General features: G+C 40.9%; 1 protein-coding gene across 2 annotated transcripts in view; it reads left to right on the forward strand.

Annotated features, from left to right (window-relative positions):
* Positions 1–25,209, forward strand: part of zmp:0000000755 (phosphofurin acidic cluster sorting protein 2) — a 141,373-nt gene that overhangs the window by 41,283 nt on the left and 74,881 nt on the right. For both annotated transcript variants that reach the window (XM_034184556.1, XM_034184557.1), the window contains exon 2: positions 23,631–23,718. In XM_034184556.1, the coding sequence (XP_034040447.1) occupies positions 23,631–23,718 (88 nt within the window). The remainder of the gene's footprint in view (positions 1–23,630; positions 23,719–25,209) is intronic.

Below are 25,209 nucleotides of genomic sequence, written 5' to 3' on the forward strand. Positions count from 1 at the left end.
GCTGATTCCACACTTCCACAAAGATTAGCTTATTTATATGTGTTCAAAGTGCCCTTGTCGTTTGCACCAGTATTTCCTGTCACTTAAATAGCACTGTACATGCCTCAGATGGATTTGTGCCCTCTGTATCACTCATTTTTGCACCCGCTGTCAAGACAGAACCTTTTAACAGAGTTGTAAACCTGACAGATGTTTGAATTACTTGAACAGGAACATTAATAAGTTGCCCTCTAAATAACCTGTGTGTGTGTGTGTGTGTGTGTGTGTGTGTGTGTGTGTGTGTGTGTGTGTGTGTGTGTGTGTGTGTGTGTGTGCGTGCGTGCGTGCGTGCGTGCGTGTGTGTGCGTGTGTGTGTGTTGTAAAGGATATAGTAACATTCTCTGAACATTTGCTCTTGAGCAAGCATAGAATGGTAATGAGTCTCCAGCAGGTCAGTACAAGTACAGCTTGTGGGGAGGAACTTGAGATGTGTCTCCATTTTTTTTTTTTTTTGGGCCAGTGTCCAGCATGCGGTACACTGAGGCAGAGGTTTTTGGGTTTCTTTATCTTGGAACCCGACCAGATTAGGAAACTGAAGATAAGAAACCTGGCATCCTTTATCAAACCAAAAGGTTCCAGAAAGAAGGTTTATTTTGGGGGGGGATTGTGGCTTCTGCTCTGCTGGACTGATAGTTCACCCCCACTTTCCTAACCTAACCTAACGTTCTCTGAAAGGATCAGTGGACTTCATCTTTATCAGTGATATAATAACCCGATCCAAAGCGCACGGCAAGTGATCTGTTGTCCCAACCAGCACAAGCACTGATGCTGAAAGAGGGATTTCTCCTGTTAACTTTTGTCAACTGGGGAACAGATAGAAAATGTACTTATCTTTTTGTGTGTGGTCAGAGAAATATTTAACTAGTGACTGCTCTATAGATTCCCCACCTACTCAGTCTTCTCTGTGGGTTGGGACTAGTGTTTTGTGTTTGTCTTGTTTGGCACAGAAGTACAATGATCTTACCTCACTCTCTCTCTCTCTGGGAATATGGTAGCTTCATGCCAGAATGAAGGATTATTACTGGTTTTGATTGCCTGCTGGCTGCAAGCCACCATTTTAATCTCAAGTGTGTGCCAGTGTGTGGTTAGTTGAGGAACCACACAAAAACATGGCGTATTTGTGCCGTCATTGCTTTGTAAACGTTTATTGGATTATTCTTGACCTGTGGTGTTGCTGCCAGATACTTAAACAGTATTAGTATTTTTATGTGTCACCTGGTTTGTCACCATACTGAACATTTAGCAAAGTGAGCTGGCACTGGCCAGGAACACAGGGGCAGACTGGCACCAGGCCAGAACAGATGGCTGAGTTTCACTTACAGCACAACATAGTGGCAGGCAGGAGTGGAGATAGCACCTCTATCTAATAATAAAAGTCCCTCCTTCCCTTGGTGACCTCTTCTGTGCCTGTAGTCTTTTTAATTACATGTGAATCCTCACACACACACACACACACACACACACACACACACACACACACACACACACACACACACACACACACACACACACACACACACACACACACACACACACACACACAGAGAAAGAGAGAGAGAGAAACCATCACGCCTGCTTTTTCTCAGTCTCTCCTGACAGAGCTGTCTGTGGCTGAGTGATGAGTCATCCTCACCATAAGGCATGAGAGCCATGCTTTACCTCCAGTACATGTTTTAAAATGTAGTTGCTTTAGCCTCAAAACATTTGCATTTGATATTTTAATATATGCAAGGTAATATGAATAATCATATTGTGGATTGGATACTTCCCTTACTTCTGTGACTGACCTGGCATTGATTGCCGGCTTGCCATTTGTGGTCTGTTTGCTCAGATTCTACAACCCCTGGCAAAAATTATGGAATCACCGGCCTCAGAGGATGTTCATTCAGTTGTTTAATTTTGTAGAAAAAAAGCAGATCACAGACATAACACAAAACTAAAGTCATTTCAAATGGCAACTTTCTGGCTTTAAGAAACACTATAAGAAATCAAGAAAAAAAGATTGTGGCAGTCAGTAACGGTTACTTTTTTAGACCAAGCAGAGGAAAAAAATATGGAATCACTCAATTCTGAGGAAAAAAATATGGAATCACCCTGTAAATTTTCATCCCCGAAATTAACACCTGCATCAAATCAGATCTGCTCATTGACATTGACCCTATGCCATGACATTGACCCTATGTGTCTTTTTGCAAGGAATGTTTTTGCAGTTTTTGCTCTATGGCAAGATGCATTATCATCTTGAAAAATGATTTCATCATTCCCAAACATCCTTTCAATTGTCCAAAATATCAACATAAACTTGTGCATTTATTGATGATGTAATGACAGCCATCTCCCCAGTGCCTTTACCTGACATGCAGCCCCATATCATCAATGACTGTGAAAATTTACATGTTCTCTTCAGGCAGTCATCTTTATAAATCTCATTGGAAAGGCACCAAACAAAAGTTCCAGCATCATCACCTTGCCCAATGCAGATTCGAGATTCATCACTGAATATGACTTTCATCCAGTCATCCACAGTCCACAATTGGTTTTCCTTAGCCCATTGTAACCTTGTTTTTTTCTGTTTAGGTGTTAATGATGCCTTTCGTTTAGCTTTTCTGTATGTAAATCCCATTTCCTTTAGCCGGTTTCTTACAGTTCGGTCACAGACGTTGACTCCAGTTTCCTCCCATTCGTTCATTTGTTTTGTTGTACATTTTTCGATTTTTGAGACATATTGCTTTAAGTTTTCTGTCTTGACGCTTTGATGTCTTCCTTGGTCTACCAGTATGTTTGCCTTTAACAACCTTCCCATGTTGTTTGTATTTGGTCCAGAGTTTAGACACAGCTGACTGTGAACAACCAACATCTTTTGCAACATTGCGTGATGATTTACTCTCTTTTAAGAGTTTGATAATCCTTTCCTTTGTTTCAATTGACATCTCTCATGTTGGAGCCATGATTCATGTCAGTCCACTTGGTGCAACAGCTCTCCAAGGTGTGTTCACTCCTTTTTAGATGCAGACTAACGAGCAGATCTGATATGATGCAGGTGTTAGTTTTGGGGATGAAAATTTACAGGGTGATTCCATAATTTTTTCCTCAGAATTGAGTGATTCCATATTTTTTTCCTCTGCTTGGTCTAAAAAAGTAACCGTTACTGACTGCCACAATCTTTTTTTCTTGATTTCTTATAGTGTTTCTTAAAGCCAGAAAGTTGCCATTTGAAATGACTTTAGTTTTGTGTCATGTCTGTGATCTGCTTTTTTTCTACAAAATTAAACAACTGAACATCCTCCAAGGCCGGTGATTCCATAATTTTTGCCAGGGGTTGTATTCTTCACCATTTGGATGTCTTATAAGCTGTCGGTCCTTTGGACCACTGGACACGTTTTTTTTTTAAACACCTTTTTATTGATTTTACAAATAGCCGTCTCATGAAGAGTCGGCGTGGTGTGTCCAGTGCACAGTGTTCCGCTGGTGACCGCGTTGTAAATGTGATATGTGTTTCAGTTATTACAATATGGGGAAAAATCCCCCAGTGACACACACCTCACAGTGATTCTCAGCATTGCATGATATTCACCAGTGTTGGCAGGTGCCATATGTCCACAGAAAAGCGTATGAGCAATGTGATTACACATCATTGAGTTCATGCCTTTACCCTTATTTGTTTTATTTAATCTCCACTCTTTCTGTCTGTCATGTAAACTACAATTTTACCCACCCACCAATTTTAAAAACAAAAAAAGAAATTGTACATAAATAGGCCGCACTTATCTATAAGCTGTGGGTCTCCACGTTGTAACGAGATATTTACACAGAAAGATGTTGGAGAGATTTTTAACTTTTAATTAAATATGTAAAGTAAATGATTTTTCCCTGAAGTGTTACACGTAAATATTGGCGCACATCATCCAGCACGTGTAATTTATCTTTTTCTTGATATTTCATCGCATGCAGCCATGATTGGATGGAGTCTGTGGTAAATGATACGTTAATTAGGGGCTGTGAGTTTTCAAGTTGTTGCGCCAAGACAGAGAACCGGTGGGGAAGAGTGGGGGAGAAGACTCCATTCCGCTGACTGATCTGATGGCTCAACTCTGATGCAAAGTGCCGGAGAGGGACTTTTCTTCACAAAAACGAATACGTAAGACCCTATAATTTACAGTGTGTGAATTTACACCGCATGAGGAGCGCAGCTTTCAGGAAATCAGTTGACATCATCACGTATTTTGACTTATGAAAAAGCCTGTAAAAATCCATAAATTAGCTCCATCATAAAAGCCGCAGAGTTCAAAGCCTATGAAAAAAGTAGCGGCATATAGTCCGAAAATTATGGTGTGGATATATATATTAAATTGCTGCAAAAAAGTTTGTATCCATGTGAGCGTTTACATGTTTAATTTATATATATATATATATATATATATATATATATATATATATATATATATATATATATATATATATAATATAGGCTGCCACAAATGATGACTTTGAATTGAATAGTCACAGATTATTTTTGCGATTAGTTGACCAATTGGATCATACGTAAATTGCGGCTTATCTCTCCAGCATGCAGCTGCTTTTATATAACCATCATGAGCTTCAAGGTTGAAGTGTTTAAGGTATGTGATAACAAAAAAATAAAGACAATTGAAACCTTGATCGCCAACCATGGACAGGGGTCTCGTGTCAGTCACCATCATGTTCAAGATTGCTTCAGTCACAATATTTGCTGGCCGAGGTGTGCATGTTGTTTGCTTGGTAACAAAGTCGTCCATTGAAGAGGAACGTATTTTTTAGCACTGTAACATAGCGTTATAAAACATTAGTGATATCACTTTTCTTATTCAAACATGACAGTGCTGTTAGAACATTACAGCAAACACATAACATATGTGTACTAAGGCTAATGAAATCGTCATTCTTAATGTTACTGTTTACAGCTATCAATATAAGTAAGTAGCTCACTATAGATGTTCATGTTAGCGCCCAACTAGCCAATTAGCTTACCAAGATGACTGTCCCTGTTTGTCAGCATCTGAATCAGAGCTAGTATGCTTCCTTCTCAGATGCTCCTGCATTGCCGTTGTACTGCCATGGAAGGGAAGTTCTGCCTTGCAGATTTTGTATTGAATATTTTTCTCTTTGATTTGATTAAAATGCTCCCAAACGTTTGAGCTGCATTGCCAGCTAGCCATGATATTGTTTGGGCAACACTGATTACCACTACTGCGGATGTGCGTCAAGGACAGAGAAGGAGTGGAAGGTAGAGCGGCAGTTTTGAGAGAAAAATAATGTAAAAAAAATTAGAGCCCAACCGATATATCGGCTGATATAAGCCCTTTTCAAATTACTCACTATCGGCCGAAATTTTGCAGATAGAACGCCGATAATTTCTCATAAACAGAACAGATACTGAAATAATGTTTGTGTCGGCAATGTAAAATGTCCTTGCACCATTTGTCCAGTAGATGGAGCTCTGACTCCATTCAACTGAGAGCTGCTTACACCCCTGCTTAAATGTGTCCATCACCGGCTCCCGTAGTTTGCCGTCACACTGCACTGATCGGCTGACAAAAGCATGCAAGTAAGTTTATAAGGATGTTGTTTATAATTACTTTGCGATTCCATTCACCCCACATTTCTCCCGTTTCAGTTCAACTCAGTTTGATTAACTCAGTTTATGTAGTAATGTGTCAAATGTGCTTCATTGCGTCGGTCACGCTTTTTATTAAGTCCACGTTGTGTAGACCTTATTTCTAGCATGAAAAACTTTCGTTTACTACTAAGAGGTTGAAACATTCAGATTCATTGGTTACCCGGAAGGGTTCTGGGAATTACTGCCATTCGCCATTAAACCTCTGGGGCCAACGTCGTCGTATAAGACAGCTGGGACCAAGCTTACTAAAATGTAAATAACTTTTTAATAATATGAGATAGAAACATACTCTTTTTTTTTTTTTTTTTTTTTTTTTTTACTGAAAAGTTAACTCCACGGACTTTCAATCCACCGTCGGCCGCCTTGGTACTCCTGTGTGAAGATGTGTGATGACCACGACGGTCCGATACAGCGACCGCATCACTGCAGACGCTGCACCGATCCGTCTATCGATCTCACGCTCCATCCGTCCCTCACTCGTCAGTAAGACCCCGAGATACTTAAACTCTTCCACTTGAGGCAAGGACACTCCACCGACCTGAAGAGGGCAAAGCACCTTTTTCCGGTCGAGAACCATGGCCTCGGATTTGGAGGTGCTGATTTTCATCCCGGACACCTCACACTCGGCTGCAAACCGCCCCAGTGCACGCTGAAGGTCCTGATTTGACGAAGCGAACAGAACCACATCGTCCGCAAACAGCAGAGACGAGATTCTGTGGTTCCCAAACCAGACCCCCTCTACACCCTGGCTGCGCCTAGAAATTCTGTCCATAAAAATAATGAACAGAACCGGTGACAAAGGGCAGCCCTGGCGGAGGCCAACGTGCACTGGAAACAGGTTTGACTTACTACCGGCAGTGTGAACCAAGCTCCTGCTGCAGTCGTACAGGGACCGGATAGCCCTTAGCAAAGGACCCCGGACCCCGTACTCCCGAAGCACTCCCCACAGGGTGCCCCGAGGGACACGGTCGAACGCCTTCTCCAGATCCACAAAACACATGTGGACTGGTTGGGTGAACTCCCATGAACCCTCGAGCACCCGATGGAGCATGTAGAGCTGGTCCAGTGTGCTGCAACCAGTATGTCGCCGCCCGGTATGGCGGAGCCGGGGTCCCACCCTGGGGCCAGGCCTGGGGTTGGGGCTCGCTCGCGCGCGAGCGCCTGGTGGTCGGGCCTTAGCCCATGGGGCCCGGCCGGGCTCAGCCCGAAGGAGCAACGTGGGCCCGCCCTCCTGTGGGTTCACCACCTGCAGAGGGGGCCATGGGTGTCGGGTGCAGAGAGGATTGGGTGGCGGTCGAGGGCAGGTGGCCCGACGGGCCGGTCCATGCTCACAGCCCCTGGCTGTTGGGACGTGGAATGTCAACAATAATTCAGACTTCTTCATATTAAAATTTTGAAAATGGTGCTCTTTAAACTGTGAAAACTAAACTCTGCTACATCATGTTGTGGAGATACATTTTGGTCACTGCACTGTAACACTGTGGCGCTGCCTGTGCTTTCCTTTTGTTCACCCCTGGAGTAGCAATCAAATACAGTAGAAAGTGCACTGTACAAGCCAGCTGTTGTTAGCATAGCATAACTTTGTCATTCTGAAACGGTATGATAGTATTAACAAATTGTTAATCAAATGTAAAGTTCAAATAGGTTCATTTAACTGTTATACTGCTTGGTTTTGTTTTTTTGTTTTTTTTTAAACATGTTGCAAAATTAAAGCTCATTTTCACAAAGAGGACATATTTTTCTGGAGGGAATTCCTTGGCGAATACTGTCTCTTCCTTCAAACACTATCATGCAGAAAAACTGCAGGTGGAAGTGCCACGGCACATGCCTGATATTTTGCCTCCAAATATCAACTGATCAACACAACTCACACAGTCTGTAATTTCTAGTAAAACCGGCATTTTATTGTCAACAAAACTGATGGACCTAGAGGTAAGTTTGATATTTAATCTTACATGTTGCATGGTATATGTTTCTCGCCTAAACCGTCATCATGCAAACCAGATATTCGCACTCACCGGATAAAAGTAAAAGTCCGAATGAATTTGAATGGTTATCCATGTAATAAACACAGTATATAACAGATTTTATAAAATGGATTTTCGTCCACATCAGACAAAATGTCCTGTCCAATTGCAATGCATTTTCATTAAAAACTCCTCACATGGAGTTTTGTAGCTTCTACTGGGCACTGCTTTTTTCTGAACGTGCTCAGTAACTGAGATACTGCAAGGGCTGTGATTTGTCACTTTTATGTTTTCAGTCCTTCCTCTCCTGTGATTTTTTAAAAATACATTTTGCAGTGCATCCGCCGACTACATTTTAATCATGGATCACATGCGTTTGGCAGAAAAGTCCGCAAATATGACCAACTTTACAACAAGGAGTCAGAAAATGACACTCAAATGACCCGTAATTCGTGGAGGAAAATTGTACGTACCATATCTTTCGTTTGGAGGTTGACGATTGTATAAAGAAGTGGAACTTGTTGAGGGGCAAATTAATCCAGACAAAACCACTGTTCCTGTGATAAATTGCATAAAGACGTGACAGAGAACTTTAAAAGGGTCACGTGCATGTCAACCACGTTGTATGGCCATGGAATTACAGAGTCCATTATATTGAGTTTAACTGTAAACTGTAAATCTTTGTTCTCTGCTAACAGATACTACTTATTAGGTGACAATTTTATCATATCCATATTGCCAATATAATATTATAAATCCCTTATTTAAATACTAAGGAATAAAACTGTAGTGGTGCCAAAGAAAATTCTTTTTATGACTTAAATCTAAAAAAAAAACCCACAACAACAAAGAAAAAAGGCTATACAGCCTTAATTTGTTTATAATAGAAAATTTATGACCATGGTCAAAAATGGGATATAGTTGGCAACTTGACATTCTTTAACATGCCAACAATCTTCAGTGTTTTTATAGCTTCATAAATCATATATCTTAGAATTTTTAATTATTAGTCAGCCCAAAATAGTTTGTAATGGGCATTTCTAAATTCTTTTTCTGCACGTTACAAGATATTACACTATTAGATTACAGTTGATCCATTAATCATTAAAAAATGTCAGTTGATAAAAAAGAGTTATAATTTTGGGCAGCCTTTTTTGCATTTGCAAAAACAGTTTTTTACTCCACATACCCTGATTCACAATATTCAGTTCTGAACCGAAGACTTGTTCTCTGATATTTATGTCATGCTTGAATTTCAGCTGTTATGAATCATTTCTCAGGGAATGGCTGAGTCAAGTCAGTGTTGTACAGGAAACTGACTTAAACAGCATCTGTTTGTTTTGTTTCCCTATCTTTGAATTCTAATTTAATGCAAAGGGATTTGTGAGGAAAAATTATTCCAACTGAAGTGCTGCAACCTCAGTGTGTGAACTGCAGACACAGACCCAGTCCTAATACAACCCCTGGCAAAAATTATGGAATCACCAGCCTCGGAGGATGTTCATTCAGTTGTTTAATTTTGTAGAAAAAAAGCAGATCACAGACATGACACAAAACTAAAGTCATTTCAAATGATAACTTCCTGGCTTTAAGAAACACTAAGAAATCAGGAAAAATAATTGTGGCAGTCAGTAACGGTTACTTTTTTAGACCAAGCAGAGGGAAAAAAATATGGACTCACTCAATTCTGAGGAATAAATTATGGAATCACCCTGTAAATTTTCATCCCCAAAACTAACACCTGCATCAAATCAGATCTGCTCATTAGTCTGCATCTAAAAAGGAATGATCACACCTTGGAGAGCTGTTGCACCAAGTGGACTGACATGAATCATGGCTCCAACACGAGAAATGTCAATTGAAACAAAGGAGAGGATTATCAAACTCTTAAAAGAGGGTAAATCATCACGCAATGTTGCAAAAGATGTTGGTTGTTCACAGTCAGCTGTGTCTAAACTCTGGACCAAATACAAACAACATGGGAAGGTTGTTAAAGGCAAACATACTGGTAGACCAAGGAAGACATCAAAGCGTCAAGACAGAAAACTTAAAGCAATATGTCTCAAAAATTGAAATGCACAACAAAACAAATGAGGAACGAATGGGAGGAAACTGGAGTCAACGTCTGTGACCGAACTGTAAGAAACCGCCTAAAGGAAATGTGATTTACATACAGAAAAGCTAAACGAAAGCCATCATTAACACCTAAACAGAAAAAACAAGGTTACAGTGGGCTAAGGAAAAGCAATCGTGGACTGTGGATGACTGGATGAAAGTCATATTCAGCGATGAATCTCGAATCTGCATTGGGCAAGGTGATGATGCTGGAACTTTTGTTTGGTGCCGTTCCAGTGAGATTTATAAAGATGACTGCCTGAAGACAACATGTAAATGCCCACAGTCATTGATGATATGGGGCTGTATGTCAGGTAAAGGCACTGGGGAGATGGCTATCATTACATCATCAATAAATGCACAAGTTTATGTTGATATTTTGGACAATTGAAAGGATGTTTGGGGATGATGAAATCATTTTTCAAGATGATAATGCATCTTGCCATAGAGCAAAAACTCTGAAAACATTCCTTGCAAAAAGACACATAGGGTCAATGTCATGGCCTGCAAATAGTCCAGATCTTAATCCAATTGAAAATCTTTGGTGGAAGTTGAAGAAAATGGTCCATGACAAGGCTCCAACCTGCAAAGCTGATCTGGCAACAGCAATCAGAGAAAGTTGGAGCCAGATTGACGAAGAGTACTGTTTGTCACTCATTAAGTCCATGCCTCAGAGACTGCAAGCTGTTATAAAAGCCAGATGTGGTGCAACAAAATACTAGTGATGTGTTGGAGCGTTCTTTTGTTTTTCATGATTCCATAATTTTTCCCTCAGAATTGAGTGATTCCATATTTTTTTCCCCTCTGCTTGGTCTAAAAAAGTAACTGTGTCTGACTGCCACAATTTTTTTCCTGATTTCTTATAGTGTTTCTTAAAGCCAGAAAGTTGCCATTTGAAATGACTTTAGTTTTGTGTCATGTCTGTGATCTGCTTTTTTTCTACAAAATTAAACAACTGAATGAACATCCTCCGAGGCCGGTGATTCCACAATTTTTGCCAGGGGTTGTAAATGTGCTTTTGTAAAATATGCCATTTTTTTATTTGTAAAAAAAAAAAAAAAAGCAAGCAAAACAGGCATTGACATTAAGCTTTTTAGTGTACTTGTCCATACGACAAGTAACCCTGGCAGTTTACTTGTTCTATAGGAAAAGTGGTTGTCTGGACAAGCGAGCGCCGTAGGCGTGAGCCGCGTGAAGCGTCCAAAGGCACGCGATAGGGGTGTCTGGGGGCATGCTACTGTGGAAGTACTGAAATTACACTTTCATAAATTGTTTCTGTCCTGTGTGGGTGGTAAAATTCAAATTTCAATGGTTTTAGATGCATTGAAAGCAAGAATAATAGATAAAAAATTACACTTATGTTGTAATGTCAAAGTTCTTTTTTGTATTTTTCTGTCTATGTTAAGAAAATAAATAACATTGAAAAGTTTAAAAACACATTAATATTTGATGGATATAGCATTTGCTCTCTTCTTTAAAAATGACACACTGTACCTTTTAGTCCAGTAAGAGTCCAGGCAGAGTTTTTCTGTCATGTTGACAGTTAGTTGTTTTTTTTCTCAACAGTTTTGAATGGAATTGCATACTTATTTTAAAAAACATAACTGTCTTGTTTGAACAAGAGCTAAGTCTGGACTGATTTGATTGTCAAATCAGAATCAAATTTATTGCTAAGTAAGTTCTCACATACAAGTAATTTGATCGGGTGTCATTAGTGCATAAACAACAATAATAAAAAGAAAATGAAAAAAATAATTCTGGAAGAAGTAAAAGAGTAAATTTGCTCTTTTAATGATGAAATCATGGATGAAAAACTTTCTGAATCAGTTTTTTTCACACTTTACTGTTTCACTGAGGCTGTGTGGTGAAGATGATCATTTATTATAATTGGTTCGCTGCTTTTTACAGCGTGTAGCGTCTAGTGGTGGGCACAGATAACCAAAAAATTAACTTCGATAACAGATAGATAACTGAAAAGTTATCTTTGATAAAGATAAAACGATAAACCACCCAAAAATGTATTGGAAGTTACAGATAACCGATAAATTCCAGTATTGTCTCCGGTACACTTGCAAGCACTAACAAGCTGATTTTGAGTTTTAACCCCACAATCGCTTCAGGAAGCATCAAAAGCGACGACAGACCCAAACAATGAGTCAGCACTTCTGTCTTTGAGCATCCTGCCCCCTGCTGGAAGCTTCAGTTTACTACAACCCCTGGCAAAAAGTATGGAATCACCGGCCTCGGAGGATGTTCATTCAGTTGTTTAATTTTGTAGAAAAAAAGCAGATCACAGACATGACACAAAACTAAAGTCATTTCAAATGGCAACTTTCTGGCTTTAAGAAACACTATAAGAAATCAGGAAAAAAATTGTGGCAGTCAGACACAGTTACTTTTTTAGACCAAGCAGAGGGGAAAAAAATATGGAATCACTCAATTCTGAGGGAAAAATTATGGAATCATGAAAAACAAAAGAACGCTCCAACACATCACTAGTATTTTGTTGCACCACATCTGGCTTTTATAACAGCTTGCAGTCTCTGAGGCATGGACTTAATGAGTGACAAACAGTACTCTTCGTCAATCTGGCTCCAACTTTCTCTGATTGCTGTTGCCAGATCAGCTTTGCAGGTTGGAGCCTTGTCATGGACCATTTTCTTCAACTTCCACCAAAGATTTTCAATTGGATTAAGATCTGGACTATTTGCAGGCCATGACATTGACCCTATGTGTCTTTTTGCAAGGAATGTTTTCAGAGTTTTTGCTCTATGGCAAGATGCATTATCATCTTGAAAAATGATTTCATCATCCCCAAACATCCTTTCAATTGTCCAAAATATCAACATAAACTTGTGCATTTATTGATGATGTAATGACAGCCATCTCCCCAGTGCCTTTACCTGACATGCAGCCCCATATCATCAATGACTGTGGAAATTTGCATGTTCTCTTCAGGCAGTCATCTTTATAAATCTCATTGGAACGGCACCAAACAAAAGTTCCAGCATCATTACCTTGCCCAATGCAGATTCGAGATTCATCACTGAATATGACATTCATCCAGTCATTCACAGTCCACTATTGCTTTTCCTTAGCCCATTGTAACCTTGTTTTTTTCTGTTTAGGTGTTAATGATGGCTTTCGTTTAGCTTTTCTGTATGTAAATCCCATTTCCTTTAGCCGGTTTCTTACAGTTCGGTCACAGACGTTGACTCCAGTTTCCTCCCATTCGTTCCTCATTTGTTTCGTTGTGCATTTTCGATTTTTGAGACATATTGCTTTAAGTTTTCTGTCTTGACGCTTTGATGTCTTCCTTGGTCTACCAGTATGTTTGCCTTTAACAACCTTCCCATGTTGTTTGTATTTGGTCCAGAGTTTAGACACAGCTGACTGTGAACAACCAACATCTTTTGCAACATTGCGTGATGATTTACCCTCTTTTAAGAGTTTGATAATCCTCTCCTTTGTTTCAATTGACATCTCTCATGTTGGAGCCATGATTCATGTCAGTCCACTTGGTGCAACAGCTCTCCAAGGTGTGATCACTCCTTTTTAGATGCAGACTAACGAGCAGATCTGATTTGATGCAGGTGTTAGTTTTGGGGATGAAAATTTACAGGGTGATTCCATAATTTATTCCTCAGAATTGAGTGATTCCATTTTTTTCCCCTCTGCTTGGTCTAAAAAAGTAACCGTTACTGACTGCCACAATTTTTTTTCCTGATTTCTTATCGTGTTTGTTAAAGCCAGAAAGTTGCCATTTGAAATGACTTTAGTTTTGTGTCATGTCTGTGATCTGCTTTTTTTCTACAAAATTAAACAACTGAATGAACATCCTCCGAGGCCGGTGATTCCATAATTATTGCCAGGGGTTGTACATGGCTTCCAGCACAAATGCAGCTGAGAGGAGCCATGAAGCTCAACTCTGTACTCAGTCACAATGCTGCCGTCAGGGGGTGGTCTTGGAAAATAAAGCAATGCTGACTTATGGTTTGGTGTAAATAAAATTAATATTGTTTTGTAACAAACACAGACAGATGGCATTCTGGGTAAAATGTGCCTCTGCTAACACTGACTACATTTACATGCAGCCAATAACCCTTTTATAACCGGAATATTAGCAATAACCCAGTTGCACACGGCCATGTAAACACCTGCAAAAAAACGAATATGCTCATATTCCGTTTTTTAAAAACCCGAATAAGACCCCTGGGTTACTCCTTTTCTAACCTGAATATCAGGTCATATAAACGCGCATCGGGATATCCCCATAGAAAGGAACATTATTTTGTGTTCTGCGCATGTCCTATCCGCAAGGAATCTTGGTCTTTTGGGTACAGCAACTACTTGTATGCGGCGTGCGCAACCCACCGGACACCACAGAAGCAGATCTAAACAGTGCATTGTGTTCTGCGTCCTTATCAGGTGGGCCGGTCGCGGCACCGGTCGGCATAACCGCGATTGCTCTGCCTCCGATGCGCTTACTGAGTCTGCGGGCTCGGTAAATGCCGCAGCGGGCCACTCACACCGCTCCCCTCTCTGCTGTGCAGAGCTGTGCAAACTCTGGCAACAGGTCCAGAGACTACGCTCGCATTTGATGCAGAAAAATCCACAACGCCCGCTACATGGTCTTGATAACCGCAGCCGCAGAGCTCCATGGCCATGTGCATTCTCTGCAGGTCCTGCATCCGTACCCCCGGAGGCAGTGAGTGAAGGGAGAGCATGCGCATTGTGTTCTGTGTGTAATTGTAAAAACTAACGCTGACTACTTCCCGGATTTCACCTATTGCAGGTTATTTTTAGAACGTAACTCCCGCAATAAACAAGGGATTACTGTACTTCATTGGTATCATGAAAGACATGAATATAATGTTTTTGTTGACGGTAGAAAGTACCAAGATAGCGACATTTACAAGAAGGTGGCCGAAAAGTTACTCGAAGCAGGATTTGCACGAACGCCAGACCAAATCAAGCATGGGTGGAAGACATTGTCGCTGTTTAGATGGGGATATTCCAAATGATACCAATGACCATGTATACAGGAGTAGCTCTGTCTGCTTAAGCATGTAAATGGGTTATTCCTAATGATTCAGAAACCGGAATATTGACCTTAACCCGAATATTAACGGCATGTAAACGTAGTTACTGATTGGTTGACTGTAAACCATCATGTTAATGTGAGGTGTGTCGTGTCTTGGTGTTTACAGATAAATGTGCTTTTGTAAAATATGCCATTTTTTTATTTGTAAAAAAAAGAAGCCATTTTTCAAAAAAAAAAAAAAAAATTAAATAGGGCTGGGCAACTTTAACACGCTAACGTTGCGTTAATTATTGAGGTCATTATCGCCGACAATTTTGTTCCTCCCCTTAACGCTGCGGGTTAACGACAGGAGGATCGAGAAAAGTACAGGCTATGCAATGCACAACAAAACAAAATGCAGAAAGACGCTGAACTTTTGAATAGACATTTTCGGTACAAAGTTCTACAGGATCAGGCCTGGATCCAGACCGGTTTGGACTGATGCACCTGCATTGGTCCAATTTTTTTTTACGCATCGTTCGTCATTGGTAAAAAAAAAAAAAAAAAATCTTGAATAATCTCGAATAGCCGAACGTGTCCCCGCGGTGAACACAGCTTTTTGGTGGTTTTCTTGTCAACCTATAGTCCGTAAATTATACGGATTTTTCGAGGTTCAGTCATACGGACGTACAAATAAAGTCCGATATTCAGTGTTTGGTCTATAATAAACTGTTTCTGCAGCGCGGCTCCACTTTGAAACCATGAACCATTGAAGCAATGCTTCGATCCAGTAGCTCGTTGGTTCTTTGATTCACTGCTCTTCAGAAACGGCAAGCCGCTTCTTAACCCCTCGCAAAGCCATTAAAATATCGTCAGTCACTTTTGTGTGGATTAAAGTCACTAACTGGGACTCTTGTCTTGTTGCTGTCAAGAAACGAGAATCGTCCTCTGTTCCGTTCACACAGCTCGAAACGCTGCACGGCTGAGACAGAGTCCGGTCGGAATTAATAACTTCAAAATGAATCGCCGCTTTAAAAAAAATGACACGTCTTTCCAAATGTAATACAGACAAGAAACTACAATCGACTAAAAGGTTTTTTTTTCCTCCCAAAATGAAACATGCTGTATTTTCTTTTCAAATTACATCCTGAAGTGAAGCACAGCAGCTGTAAGCTCAGCTCAGATATATGGAAACACATTCATGCCAATGTCTGAAAGGAAATGCTTTTGACAAAAACTACAGATTTTGTTTATTCCTATTTATGTCCAGAGATCAAGGATTCACCATGTAGAGTTCATTATGTACAAAGTTTAAGGATCCAGTGACCAAATTCATATTTATTTACTTTAAGACTCAATAAAATGTTCAATTTCAATTCAGTTTAATCGGCTTATAAAGTGCCAAATCACAACAAAATCTAAATATACTAAAACAAAAACATCACAATTGTACACATATCAAATTGTGGTATGTGTACAATTGTGATGTATTTGTTTTAGTACATTTAGTCATGGACATGAATATTGTTATTTTGATATGAAACAGGATAACAGATGACCTGCCAGTGGTTTTATATTTGATTTCATTAGTGTGTTTCAGTTGAAATTTACATTTTCAAATTTATGCAGTGTTTATTTACATTTTCAAATAAAACTGTGCTTTTAAGCAGCTTTTGAATTCATTTTTGGGTTTCACATATACCATGCAATTAATCATGATTAATCACAGAAAGTCATTGAGTTAATGTGATTAAGATTTTTTTATGTTTGCCCACCCCTAATATTAAAAAAACCCAAGTTGTAATTAGATAACCGTCTGATATAACCAGTGTCAAAATAAATAGAACACTGCCATGATCTACTGGTGCCAGTGCGAGTTTTGCCCCTTTTTCAGCTGATTTTTCATTCGTGCATGAATTTTTTGGATCACACTGAGTTTCAGGTTAATCGCACGTCCTGCATCATTTAGTATACATGGAATAATGAGCTGCGTTTAACATCACACGACCACCTCCTGATCGCCGATCGTATGGTCAGATGAAAATCAAACCTGTTTGATATTCTGGTCGGCCTTCGTGAGGGTATCCTGCTGCTGAAGCGCTACAAGCATCCAACCTCTCACACTGTGCATGTGCAAACACCACAGACCTGTCTTGTAATTTTTTTTGTTTTGCTGCTGTTGTTTTTTTTTTTTTAACTTTGATGTCTCCCATCGAGAGTTTTTGTAAATTAAATTTGAAAACAAACTTCTGTTTATGTTTTGCTTCTGGAAACACAAGTCCGACCTGTGGTTTTTGAACATACAATGTGTGTGAGAACGTAAATTGTGCGCTCTGAACTTTAACACCGTGCGGTTCTGTGATACAGTTTGAGCTGGAACTGAGTACAGTGATTGAAAATATCAGCCCAGCTTCAGGGCCAATACTGCCATGAACACTACTGGCCAGTAGATGGCAGTAGAGACCTTGAAAACTTGCCAAAACAAAATTCCAGATAATCTGTGTCTGCTACATTTAAGATGTGTGGAATTTAATAAACGCAAACACAATAACAATGTCTATAAACCCAGAGAATATATTCACGAGAGTTGTAGGCACTAGAGTTTAATGCTGTTGTCCGTGGAGCCTGATCAGAGTGTCTGAAATGCATTTCTCATGTCGTGAATGTACTCAGATACCCATAATGCACCTGGACACAGCATGTCCACACTAAAACCTTAAAAATTAGCGCATTACTTTAAAACTAAAACATATATCTGATATTTTCACTTTATAAAACTTCAGACGTGACGCTAATTTAAATAACTTGTCCAAAATTAGTTTGGTTAAAATTTGAACCATAAGTTAATATGCCTCTGGATGACTTGGGTGATATTGCCCACGTATTAGTATGGGGTTAAAAGAAATTAGGGTTTTTTTTTTTTTTGGCCAGTTCTCCTTTGCCTGCAGAGGATAGGGCGGTTTCTTCTAGAAGCAGCTCTCGTCTGTTTTTGCAGAGGATAGAACTACACATCTGCCACAAAACATTTAACAGGTAGGTGCTCAACTGATTTAAAATTTTATACATAAGTGTTTGTAGCTGTTCAGCTTTGTTTACCACGTTAACGGTTTAAACATTATCGGACAAAAATTTATCGGAAGATAATTAGTCTGATAATGGTTTTCAAAGTTATCTGAAATGATTGGAACTGTGCCCACCACTGGTAGCGTCTGATGTTCACACTTTTTCCTCCTCTCTCTCTCTCTCTCTCTCTCTCTCTCTCTCTCTCTCTCTCTCTCTCTCTCTCTCTCTCTCTCTCTCTCTCTCTCTCTCTCTCTCTCTCTCTCTCTCTCTCTCTCTCTCTGGCTTCTCCTCTGTGAGGGAACAAGAGACTTCACTCTCACACCGAATTTGAGCAAACTTTGGAAACATTAAGGCTTTCAGCTGTAAAATAAAGCGTATAAATGAATTTCAGGAGCTGTGCAAGCAGAAGGAGCTCTTTTTATCTGAAGACTTTGACTGAGGGAAATCATGTTTTTTGATTGTCCGCTGCGTGGAGAGTGGCGGGAAAAACCGAAGACGCTTTCTTGCGAGGTGCGAGACAAGACGTGATGTAAATAAGAAAACAAAAAGGCAGCGGTCAGGTATTTTGGTTCCAAGCGATGAAAATAAAGAATTTGAACGTTTTAAAACCCAAAAAAAATGCCACTTGTCCGGTCGGACAACAATTTAGAGCTATTGCTTGTCCGATCACATTTTACACTTGTTCCAGACAATCGGACAAGTGTTAACGTCGATGGTAGCAAACAACAAAACCAAGTTGTGATTATATTACCGGTGTCAAAATAAATAGAACACTGCCATCTACTGGTGCCCAGAAGCTTAGTACTTAGGGCGAATACTGCCATGAACACTACTGGCCATTAGATGGCAGTGGAGACCGTGAAAACTTTCCAAAACAAAATTTCAGACAATCCGTGTCTGCTACAGATGCGTGGAATTTAATAAACGCAAACTAAATTTCAGACATCTTATATACGAGGTCTGTCCATAAAGTAAGACCTTTTTATTTTTTTCAAAAACTATATGGATTTGAAGCACGTGTGATTGCATGAGCCAAGCTTGAACCTTCGTGCACATGCGTGAGTTTTTTCACGCCTGTCGGTTGCGTCATTCGCTTGTGGGCAGGCTTTGAGTGAGCACTGGTCCACCCCTCCCGTTGGATTTCTTTTGTCTGAGAACTTGCTGAGAGACTGCCGCTTTGCTCCCTGAAATTGTTTTCAGAAACTGTTAAAGACAGGCAGTTGGAAACCATTCGATAGATTCAGTTGGATATCGGTGAAGATTCTGTCGGTGTCACGCGGATTATGGACTGTTAAAACCTTTTTAAAAACGGCCCACAGCGGCGGAGGGCGCGCCGAGCGGCCATCGACAGACTGGATCGACCAGATCATTTCTAAACTGAACGCTGTGTTGATCCGGGACATCATGTGACTACCACAGAAATGGCAGGAGAGCTGGACATAGCACTTTTGCGGCACATTCCACTGTTACAGGAGATTTTGTAATGAAAGACATGCGGAGGATTTCGCGCGTCAGCACGAAGCAGCTCAGAACGCGCAGCAAAAAAACACCTCCGTGTTGGAAGTCTCACAGGACATGTTGGGGCATGTCCAGCTGTTACACAATTTCTCGGATACTCACTCGACTGAAAGCCATCGAAAGCTGTCTGAATCTTCTGAATGGTTTCCAACACGGAGGTGTTTTTTTTTTTTTGCTGCGCGTCCTGAGCTTCTTCGTGCCGACACGCAAAATCCTCCGCACGTCTTTCATTACAAAATCTCCTGTAACAGTGGAATGTGCCGCAAAAGTGCTATGTCCAGCTCTCCTGCCATTTCTGTGGTAGTCACATGATGTCCCTCATCATCACAGCGTTCAGTTTAGAAATTATCTGGTCGATCCAGCCTGTCGATGGCCGCTCGGCGCGCCGCGCGCCCTCCGCCGCTGTAGGGCTTCTTTAAAAAGGTTTCAACAGTCCATAATCCGCGTGACGCCGACAGAATCTTCACCGACATCTAACTGAATCTATCCAATGGTTTCCAACTGCCTGTCTCTAACAGTTTCTGAAAAAAAATTCATGGAGCAAAGCGGCAGTCTCTCAGCAAGTTCTCAGACAAAAGAAATCTGACGGGAGGGGTGGACCAGTGCTCACTCAAAGCCTGCCCACAGGCGAATGACGCAACCGACAGCCGTGGAAAAACTCACGCATGCGCACGAAGGTTCAAGCTTGGCTCATGCAGTCACACGTGATTCAAATCCATATAGTTTTTGAAAAAAATAAAAAGGTCCGTTACTTTATGGACAGACCTCGTATATATTACTCCGGAACAAAGACGATAGACAGTGTTTGACATAAGCAGGATTCTAAAGCGCAAACAGGCCTCAATTGCAATGATTCCAATTGAAAATAATGGAGAAGCACCCTGGGCTTCTTTTGGCATTTTTACATAAAACAAGCACAGTAACAGTCTATATAAACCCAGAGAATATATTCATGAGAGTTTTAGGCACAATATACAAAGAGTTTAATGCTGTTGTCCATGTAGAGCCTGATCAGAGCATCTCAGATGCATTTCTTCTGTCGTGAATGTACTGAGATATCCATAATGCTTCTGGACACAGCATGTCCACGCTAAAACCTTCAAAATTAGTGCATTACTTTAAAACTAAAACATATATTTGATATTTTCACTTTCTAAAACTTCGGCTGTGACGTTAATTTAAATGTCATCTCATCTTCAACTGCTTTTCCGGGTTGGGGTCGCAGGGGCAACAGCTCCAGCAGGGGACCCCAGACTTCCCTTTCCCATGCCACATTGACCACCTCTGACTGGGGCATCCTGAGGCGTTCCCAGGCCAGTGTGGAGATATAATCTCTCCACCTAGTCCTGGGTCTTCCCCGGGGTCTCCTCCCAGATGGACGTGCCTGGAACACCTCCCTTGGGAGGCACCCAGGAGGCATCCTTACCAGATGCCCGAACCACCTCAGCTGGCTCCTTTCAACGCGAAGGAGTAGTGACTCTACTCCGAGCCTCCCACGGATGACCGAACGTCTCACCCTATCTCTAAGGGAGACACCAGCCACCCTCCTGAGGAAGCCCATTTCGGCCGCTTGTACCCGCGATCTAGTTTTTTTGGTCATGACCATAGGTGAGAGTAGGAATGAAGACTGACCAGTAGATCGAGAGCTTCGGGAGAGCGAATGCAGTACTGCCCCTGCTGCGCCAGTTCTCCGGCCAATCTCACACTCCATCGTCCCCTCACTCGTGAACAAGACCCCGGGGTACTTGAACTCCTTCACTTGAGGCAAGGCCGTATTCCCTACCCGGAGTAGGCAATCCATTGGTTTCCTGCTGAGAACCATGGCGTCAGATTGAGAGGTGCTGATCCTCATCCCAGCCACTTCACACTTGGCTGCGAACCGATCCAGTGAGTCTTGGAGGTCAAGACTCACTGGATCCACTCACTGGTGATGGGTCCCCTCTCCAGGAACCATCACCTTATCTTGGTGGTAAGGTTTGTGTGCCGCTATGAACCTGAGAGCTGTGTTGTCTGGAGCCTTGTGCTCCTGGACGAGTCTCCCATGGCAAATTTGTCTCAGGCGAGAGGCCAGATTAAGAATGGTCCACAAGACACCATGAAAGAACGAGGCAGAGGAAACGTGACCCGGCCTGGAGAAACGTGGCCCTCATCTGGAGCCAGGCCTGGATGTAGGGCCCGTCAGCGAGTGCCTGGTGGCTGGACTTGCCACGGAGCCCAGTCGGGCACAGCCCGAAAAAGCAACATGGACTTTCCATCTCCACCCTGTGGGCTCACCACCTGCAGAGGGAACCGCAGGTGTCGGGTGCACTGTCCTTTGGGAGCATTGGAAGTCGAGGGCCTCGACGGACCAGACCCGGGCGGCAGGGACTAGCTCTGGGGGTGTGGAACGTCACCTTGCTGTGGGGGAAGGAGCTGGAGCTTGTGCGGGAGGTGGAGCGTTACCAGTTAGATCTAGTGGGTCTCGCCTCCACGCACAGCCTCGGCTCCAGAACCACTCTCCTTGATAAGGGGTTAATTTAAATAACGTTTGAAATTACTTTGGTTACAGTTTTAACCATAAGTTAAAACTGTATGCCTCTGGATGACTTGGGTGATATTGCCAGCGTATCAGTATGGGGTCAAAAGAAGTGAGTTTTTTTTTTTTTTTTTCTTTTTTGTGACCAGTTCTCCTTTGCCTGCAGAGGACAGAGCGGTTTCTTCAGGAACCAGCTCTCCTGTGTTTGTAGAGGATAGAACTGCGCATCTACTATAAAACATTTAACAGGTAGGTACTCAATTAATTTTAGACTTAATAAATGTTTGTAACTGTTAAACTTTGTTCACCATGCCTGCAAAACTACATTAACCGTCTGAAAATTATCAGACCAAAACTTTTTGGAAGATAATTGGTCCGATGACGGTTTTCAAAGTTCTAATCCGATAATGAAAACATTAGCTTCGATAATTGGCGGTTAGCGGATTAGCGGAACTGTGCCCACCACTGATATTGTGACATATATAACTTGTTAAAGGCTTATCATTTTAATTTTCAAAGAGAAATGAATGGACATTACATGTGTTTCTTTAGCATTTTGTGAAAATATCAAGCTGCAGATTCTGATAAATGTATATTTGCATAATATTCCTATCTTTCAAAACGGCCACTTGCTGAATATTTTACGTGTAGCTCTTTTTGTGAGTTTAAAGCTGTTCAAATATGATTTGTCTGTTTGTCTGATGAATAGCCAGTTGATGATTGTCACACAAGTAGATTCATGCAGATGTATAGGGGAAATGACTTGATAACACCAAACATTTACAGACATTAACATGATAATCATAATTAGTTATGTTTATCACCACACAGATGATCTTATTCTATTCCAGCATATTATTATTGGCAGTAACACCTTTTTTGTTACTTCTTTTAAGCGTGCTTAGCATACAAATGTAACAAATGACCAAACGTAAATTTTGGTTATTGATGCCATTGCATATGATTTGCCATTGCATATGATTATATAAAATTTGTTCAGTTTTTACTGTTACAATTGCCTGCCACGCCTATTTAATTTGCATATTTCAGTGGTGTCCACCTCTTACATTGTTAATTATAACATAAAGATTGAGTGAGAGAAGTTTCAACATTTTTCAGAATGTGAACAATTGGTCCATTTGTGGCACCGTAAAACCCATGCTAGTCTGTCTCTGTGGTCACCATAAGTCCAGTCCTATTACTGCCAGGGTCTACAAATTCACAGGGAGCATTCTTGGGACACAGACCTTGGACAAGTTCAAAGATGACTAAACGTGACCTATTTTAAGAGGTCAAAAGGTCGCATTCTGTTTTCTGTTTTGATGCTCATATGGCTGAGGGCATTTTAGCATTGTGTTATATTTAATTGTAGCAACCCTACTCAGCTCTTACAAAAGTCAAACCACAAACTGATGTGTGCTTTTTCCCCACACTTACAATTAACTTCGGTTCACAAGTTGAGTTGCCACACATTCATTCACCAAAATCAAGATTTTGTTCAGGGAACAGTACCACTCATATACCAAGAGAAATATAATTACTCATTTTGCTGCTTGATGATTCTTAGCTCTGACTTAAAATTATGTAAACTACAGTTCACAGGAAGACTATTGTAGAAGCAAGCATTACGCTTTATATCCCCAGTTGTGCAGGTGTGCTCCCATTGTTAGTTTTAGCACAAATTTGTTATTCCTTCCTAATTTTTCTTTTGTATCTTATTTCTCTCTCATACAGACTGTGTAGCCTCACTTTGAAAAAGCTGGTTGTCCTTAAAGAACTGGATAAAGAACTGAACTCTCTGTCCATAGCTGTCAAAATACAGGTAGGTGGTCATCTTTCATAGGAGCTAATAATATTTGGTTTCTTATCGTTTGCTGAAGATGTTCCGTGTTACATGTAATCATAATAAGAATACATAGAGTCCTCATCTTGTGGATTGATTAAAAACCTTCCATAACTATACTGGAGACTCTCATGAGTCACATCCAACCCAGTGCTTTAAATGGCACCCTATCCTTATGCCTCAAAGTAGGGAGATTGGCACTTAAAAATAGATTGAGCATCTTGCATTGAATACTAAAGAATGTTTTGACTATGGATGCATAGTGCTCATGTGTTAGTTGATCTTCTGTGCCTGTAATTTTTCAAAATATTTCTTTATAGCTTATACACCCACCTACAACTCAATGAGTTTGTTTCCAAATTTAGAATATGACACACCTAATGCTGGTTCGTCCACTGAGAGTAGTGACCAAGAAGAAACATCAATTTGCCATATTTTTCTCAAGCAAGTGGGAAAACATAATGGGGATGTGTTGAACACCGTGAATGGACCAAAAAATTAAAAAAAACTTTGCTTGGGTGCAGTGTATGCTGTTCGTTGTAGGGTAGTCTGCTCATCTGCAATAATGATAATGGGGCCGTGTCTTGACAGTGAGCGTGTAACATGTGGTGGAAATGTTTTGGGGGTATTGCCATCATATTGTTACTATGTAGCACTAAATCTCACCACAATCTGGGACAGGGTACACAAAGGGGCTGTATTATATGTCCCCATTCATAGGACTGTTGTGCCCATGTTATGGATATGTCAGAAATTCAACAATCAGAATGACACCTGTTGTCATTGCCTTTCAGCCAAAGTATTCCAAGTTCTAGTTTATTGTTATTAAGAGGGTGCACTGAGAAGTGCAGGTTTTCTGGTGGGGGAACAATATTGCTTGCAAAAGGCAAAATTCCAACCCTCCCTTCCCCCCCCAAAAATCTAGCAAGAACTGTGACTGTTTCGACAGTTGTATCAATTGTAGCATCCACTGTTATGTATTAAAATTGTTTTTGGCCAAGGTGTGGCTTTGCTGTGTGCTGGATGAAAGCTAGAGCTCTGAGGTTGACACTTTTGCCTATCCTCTCTGGACATTGTTAGATCTCTGCCTTTAATCTGCAGTCACCACATTTTTTTTAGCACAGCATCAGCTGTCGGCCTAGTGGTTTTAAATGTGATGTTCTGTTGCGTCTTTTAAGAAGAAAAAATAATTGGCTGCTGGGAAAGAAGTAGGCCAGTGATATGTTCATGTACAAAAGTAAAATGACTGAAGATTAATTTAAGCTTTCCAGAAAAACTAAGCAGAGATTGCTGGATGCGTAGGCGCGTCCAACTCTGTTTTTCATCACGTTTCTATTAATAGATCAGCGAGGGAATGTCACAGAAATTTTATGTGGCCACTTCCTGAAACTTCAGAGGGTCACCTCACATTTCAGTCTCTGTTGTAAACTATCTTTGCCTCACAGCCAAGCCTAGAGGCTGCAGAAGGTA

The sequence above is a fragment of the Thalassophryne amazonica genome, chromosome 13 (assembly GCF_902500255.1).
Source record: "Thalassophryne amazonica chromosome 13, fThaAma1.1, whole genome shotgun sequence".
In the NCBI taxonomy this organism is placed as follows: Eukaryota; Metazoa; Chordata; class Actinopteri; order Batrachoidiformes; family Batrachoididae; genus Thalassophryne; species Thalassophryne amazonica.